Genomic DNA, 5,353 nt, shown 5'->3' on the forward strand with positions numbered 1-5,353 from the left:
CGGATCGGAAAATTTAGAAGAAATCCGAATCGTTTTTTTTATCCCAATTCGAGTTTCAAGTCGGCAAAAGCTCTTATTAGGGGGGGGGAACGAAGAGATCGTGAGCGAGTGAGTTCTTGACGAGAGAGAGAGAGGAGGAAACAGCGAAAATTATCTCCGTTCACAGGCTACAACTATACACTGGGAAAGGGACGGTCCCATTTTTTTTGCAACAGTTTAAAATTGATTTAAAAAAAAATCCCAAATCGTATATGATTCTGGTTAGTTAATTAATGTCTTTGTATGTTTATATGATAATAATCCAATCTTTACGGATATGCATCCATGTAAAATTTCAAAAGTGTTTTTTTATAGCGTTTAAAAGTAAAAAAGAAGACACCTTTCAGTACACAAGCCTGCCCGACTAGATCTCCCAGAGAATCGGATAAACGGCTTGGGTACTAGACTTACTACATAAATATCCATGATTGTACAAATGAAGCATACATATATGTAACTTAGCATTTTTAAGAAGCACACAACCAAGCAGACGGACAGTCTCCTTCGTCTTAAAATCAACTGAATAAGAACACTAAAAACAAACAACAGAGATTACGACGACTGCTTCATAGTTTCTGTCTTCGGTCTTTTTCAAGCAAAGTAGGAGGATGAAGACGATGTATCCGCCAATATCTGTGGGCCAAACATTCGAACAAACCCACATTTTCATCGGTGAAAACCAGACAAGGAAAAAAAAAGCCTTTTTAAAAAAAAAAAACAAATAGATTCATTACCTCAAGCTGTTCTTCAGTAAAGGAGTCTTTCTGGATGTTCCATGTATCTGCATGTGTACGCCTGAATTCTGCCACTGCTTTCGTCACCGTCGATTTTATAGGCGTCTGTTCTCCGGCGAAACGTGCCAGTAATGTCACGTGGTCCGGCAACCACCTGTGATTTTTCCGACAAATTTTTGGGTTCAAACCCGACATCTTTTTTTTTCCCAATATTTGGCAGACCCTAAAATTTTACTAAAATCGGCTCGAAGTCAGGGACAGTAATATCTTTATCTTTACCCGGGCATGTCGTAAGGAACAGACAAGACAGAAGCTACCAAAGCAAGCACAGCCCCGTGCACTTCAGGGACCGACTGGCTCGAACTCGACCTCCTGAAACCGCAGTTTTGACATATGATATGCCATGACAATGTGTGTGTATATATATGCACATGTGGTTGTGCAATCAGCGTTACCGTTCTATTCTTTTCATGATGGAAATGTTATAACCACAATGTGTAAAAGTCTTCAAAATTCAATTTGATTTAGCATCGAGACCGAAGCTTCCTTTAGGTTCAAGACAGTGATGCAAGACAAAGGTGATTAGTTACCACCCCAAGTCCGGAAAGGTTGAAAGGATATATGCTTACGAGTTACGACCCCACACGCTATAATACCCATATTAAGTCATTGCATTTATCCGTTGTTATATGCATGCAACGTATTATAAGATGAAAGAGGTTAAAGGAAGAACAATAGGAATAAAGAGAAAAAACCTGCGGTTTCTTTTCTTTAGGATGGAGTTTGCCTCTGCGTAAGCTCTGTCACGGAAATCTTTAGCAAAATCTTCATCTCCTCCCTTCATAAGGCCAGCTAAAACTGCTGCAGCATGCTCTCTTACCTGAATTAGAGAAGATAAATTGGCAGGGAGTGAGAATTCTATATGAAAAATCTATATATACATATACATGACTTAGACTGTAGTTTCAGACATGGGGGTGATGAACACAAGATTGAGCAACAGATTCTGTTGAGGACGAAAAAAGGAAAAGAAAAAAGCAAAGACAACAACTTGCCTCCACTTGGCTGTCAACGAGGAGCTTTTCCACGGTTTTCCAGATCTTTTGTTTATCTTCATGCGAGAGGATGAAAGTATGCCTATTTAAAAAATGCTCGGTTAGAAACAGACAAGTGTTGGCAACAAAGATGTCTGAATGGACTACTACCGCAATGTTTAAAGATGGGATAGTAAACCAAAAAGATTAGATCAAAGAACTGGATCCAAATATATATGACGATGCACATTACCTGTACATAAAAGATCTGAGATATGTCAAGGTCGAAGACCTTATCCGCCAATTAGAATCTTCAGCAGAAGAAAGAATGACCGTAACAACTTTCTGGAGATGAGATTCTGAAAAGACCCTCCATTTCAGCAACTCAAAGGCCGCCTTAGCCAAAGTAGACAGATCTTTATTCGAAGTTTCCTTCAGAGGATCAAAAATAACTTGAGAGATTCAGAGAGCAAGAGATAAACACAAGAACAATCAAGTCAACAGTTAAATTCAGCACAAAGAGGACAAATTTTATGGAGGTACCTGTAAGGATATGACGGGTGAGAGGAGTCCTGCGATAACATCGAGCAGATATGAAGACCTTCCCGACTTCAAAGACGATATGATAAAGTGAAAGAGCTACACATGATTGAGAAAACATTAAAGCGTGTTAAAAGTTATAAGCCTGAAACCGAGGAAGAAAAAGGGAACACCCTGAAAACGGATGAAATGGCAAGTACCGTCTCCATCCATTTAACATCATCCCGAGAATCACCATTCAGGTGAGAATTCTCCATATCTACAGACGCTGAAATCTCCATGCTGTCCAATACGCTAGATTTCTGAACGTTCGTAAGAGCTTCAGATGCTCTTTCTGTCAGCAACTTAAACCAGTTTTCCTCCTGTAGCTGGCTATTGACGTCCGTTTTTTCCATTTCGGTTGAATAACCTTGCAGATATGACCTCCGCAGCCGAATGTTAGAGCACAATACCGAAAGAGTGACACCTATAGCTTCCCTTATCTTTTCATTCACAAACAGAAAAAAGTGTTAGTAAGTTCAGAAGCCACTTTACACTTTATATCGACCCCAGCATGTCAAAAAAGGGTCAGATGCAAACACAAAGTACGAGAATCTTACTTGGGCAGAGGAATGGGCCATGTTATCGATCAACTCATCAAGAAGCAAGATATGGAGCTTCACTTCTGACACCGGCATCTTCTGAGGGGATAATTCTATAAATGCAGCCGAAAGAAAAGCATACCGCTTTGCAATGACAGTGGTGGTTGCAGCTGGTGGTAACGGTGCCACTAGACAATCCAGAATCAGTTGCCGCATGAAGGGAATTTTAGTTCCGTGTTTCCCTTTCCCCGTGACAGCATAACGTATACAAGCAGCCCACTCCGGCATGGATTCCACGGACTGGCCAAGAATTACATTCTGCAACTTACCCATCATCCAGTCATCCCATTCACTATCAAGGCCATTAACATCAGAATGCAATAAACCGGCTAAGGCTTCAGCAGCAACACACTGTTTAGGCCTCTCCTTGGCATTAGCAAACTCCTCCAAAGGGCCTTTTAACGCCAACAAAACTGGCACCCCACACTCTTGTGCTAACCGCTTGAAGATACGGGCAAAACTAGGGTAGAATATGTCATGTCCTAATAAAGATATCCAACTAGGAGTTCTTGGCCATGATGCTGAAAACTCGAAATAGAAACGAGTAATTGACTTGTCTGCCATGCTTTGCAAGGACGAACTTCCATGGTTTCTGGAGGATCCACTCTCGCTGTCGGTAATATGAATATGAGAGAGGCTATCAAAAGTCTCCTTGAAGAACCCTTCTTCCAGAAAAATTTGGCTCAATGCAGAATCAAGGGATGAGTTGACGTTTCCATGCAAAGACATGGAAGGCTGATCCTTGTCTTGCATCTTATGAGGTGATTCTTTCAATAGTGTATTTAGTGCAGAAATTGCAAGTATTCTTGATTGAGGAAGTTGACTTTTCAAGTTCTTCAAGAAGTGGCCTGGGAAATACCAACATGTTCAAAGTTAAAAAGGAATACTTGAACTAACATAGAGAGAACATTTCCTATATATTTTTCCAGGGAAACAGTGAACAAACTACAAATTCAGTACCAGCAGTTTCATCAAGGATTCTGAAGGAGAAATCTGGATCATTCCTAAAAATATAACACCATCACATTTATGAGCAAGCAAATGATAAATAACATATCTCACTCAAAAAAGATCAAGCTAAAGATGATTCCATATTCGATTCCCCTCCCTCACACGACATAGCTAACAGAAGGAGTACTCTGTTAGCCATTAAATTGTACCTGACATACAAAGAAACACACAATCACTCCATGCCTTAGAGATTGTAAATCTGAGAGCTCAGGAATTTAAAAAAAAAAATCTAGGTAAAATTTAGTTAGTGGTAGTATAGATACATACCGCCAATGCAAGCTGGACGAATCAAAACTCATGGAACAAATTTGAGAAACCAGATCTCCGGAATTAGGACCATCTGCAAGGTTGTCCAATGACTGAAGAATGCTTCTGGACAGTCCAGCAAAGTGAATATTATACTTGACAAAAAGCTGCCAGCAAAAAGAAAGAAATAAATCTCACACAAAGAAAAAATACCAAGATCACAAGCTACAAAGAAAGAACCCTTACTTCAGTGATTGCTTTTTGGGCTTTCATTGACTCGTGATGAGAGCTACAAAAGATTAAAAAGGGCAAAAATCAGAGTCAAGTCTTTGAAACAAGAGCTAAATGCATGATCTTCATAAATTAAAGCAACTCACCTTGAGAGAATCCCAAGTATAAATGTGGAAAATGATTTTGGATCCTGAGAGTAGCAGAATAAACATAAGCTTTCCAATCGAAAATAGGCAAGACAAAGCTTTGCTAGATGATTACCGTCATCAAATGCTTGAGAACTATGTGTGAAGAGAGTAAGCTACAGGAACCAAGGACTGCATTCTCTGGTGCATCCGGTTTTCGGAAGTTCTCACTAAGGGAGAGCACGCACTTAGGAAGCAGCAACGGCCATCGCTTGAGTAATTTCAGCAAAGATTTTCCAGCAAGACTGAAGCAACATAGAAGAATTCAATGCCAAAACAGATATGACCAATGAAAGGATTCATAGGTGAACCGAAAAAGGCCAATAAAGCTCCATAGAATGATTAACAAAATTCTGGACCAAAAAAAAACTGAGATGTTTCTCAAAATTAAAGACTTGTTGCAACTATTCATTCAAGGTACTCACACTCGAACTGTCTCATAGTTCTGCAGAGAGAGGCTCAAAAGATCATCGATCAAAAGAGTCAAGTGGTCTGAAGGAGAGACATTCCCACTCATACGAAACAGATGATATGAAGACTGAGATGATCTCCATGTACTGTGCATGTATGTCTTGTCCACAAGTGCCCATCTAGGCCTGGAAAACAAAATAATCACAATTAAGAGGCAACAATACATCTATGATTTTAGAAATAAGACAAAGGCAATATCTATTATATACCTCCTCTTTCCC

At 39.8% G+C, this 5,353-nt stretch overlaps 1 protein-coding gene across 1 annotated transcript in view; it reads right to left on the bottom strand.

Annotated features, from left to right (window-relative positions):
• Positions 1–364: 364 nt before the first annotated feature.
• The window catches only part of LOC104822705 (proteasome activator subunit 4), a 10,846-nt gene continuing 5,857 nt past the window's right edge, over positions 365–5,353 (bottom strand). Inside the window, exons 21-36 of the mRNA XM_019203568.1 lie at positions 5,087–5,257; positions 4,738–4,906; positions 4,623–4,666; positions 4,492–4,534; positions 4,267–4,412; positions 4,100–4,148; positions 3,949–3,994; positions 2,947–3,836; positions 2,548–2,829; positions 2,351–2,446; positions 2,061–2,239; positions 1,829–1,910; positions 1,529–1,653; positions 1,053–1,145; positions 774–927; positions 365–672 (exon numbers count right to left, since the gene is read on the bottom strand). Of these exons, the coding sequence (XP_019059113.1) occupies positions 631–672; positions 774–927; positions 1,053–1,145; positions 1,529–1,653; positions 1,829–1,910; positions 2,061–2,239; positions 2,351–2,446; positions 2,548–2,829; positions 2,947–3,836; positions 3,949–3,994; positions 4,100–4,148; positions 4,267–4,412; positions 4,492–4,534; positions 4,623–4,666; positions 4,738–4,906; positions 5,087–5,257 (2,611 nt within the window). The 3' untranslated portion in view covers positions 365–630. The remainder of the gene's footprint in view (positions 673–773; positions 928–1,052; positions 1,146–1,528; positions 1,654–1,828; positions 1,911–2,060; positions 2,240–2,350; positions 2,447–2,547; positions 2,830–2,946; positions 3,837–3,948; positions 3,995–4,099; positions 4,149–4,266; positions 4,413–4,491; positions 4,535–4,622; positions 4,667–4,737; positions 4,907–5,086; positions 5,258–5,353) is intronic.

Source organism: Tarenaya hassleriana, unplaced genomic scaffold, assembly GCF_000463585.1.
Source record: "Tarenaya hassleriana unplaced genomic scaffold, ASM46358v1 Cleome37, whole genome shotgun sequence".
Classification (NCBI taxonomy): Eukaryota; Viridiplantae; Streptophyta; class Magnoliopsida; order Brassicales; family Cleomaceae; genus Tarenaya; species Tarenaya hassleriana.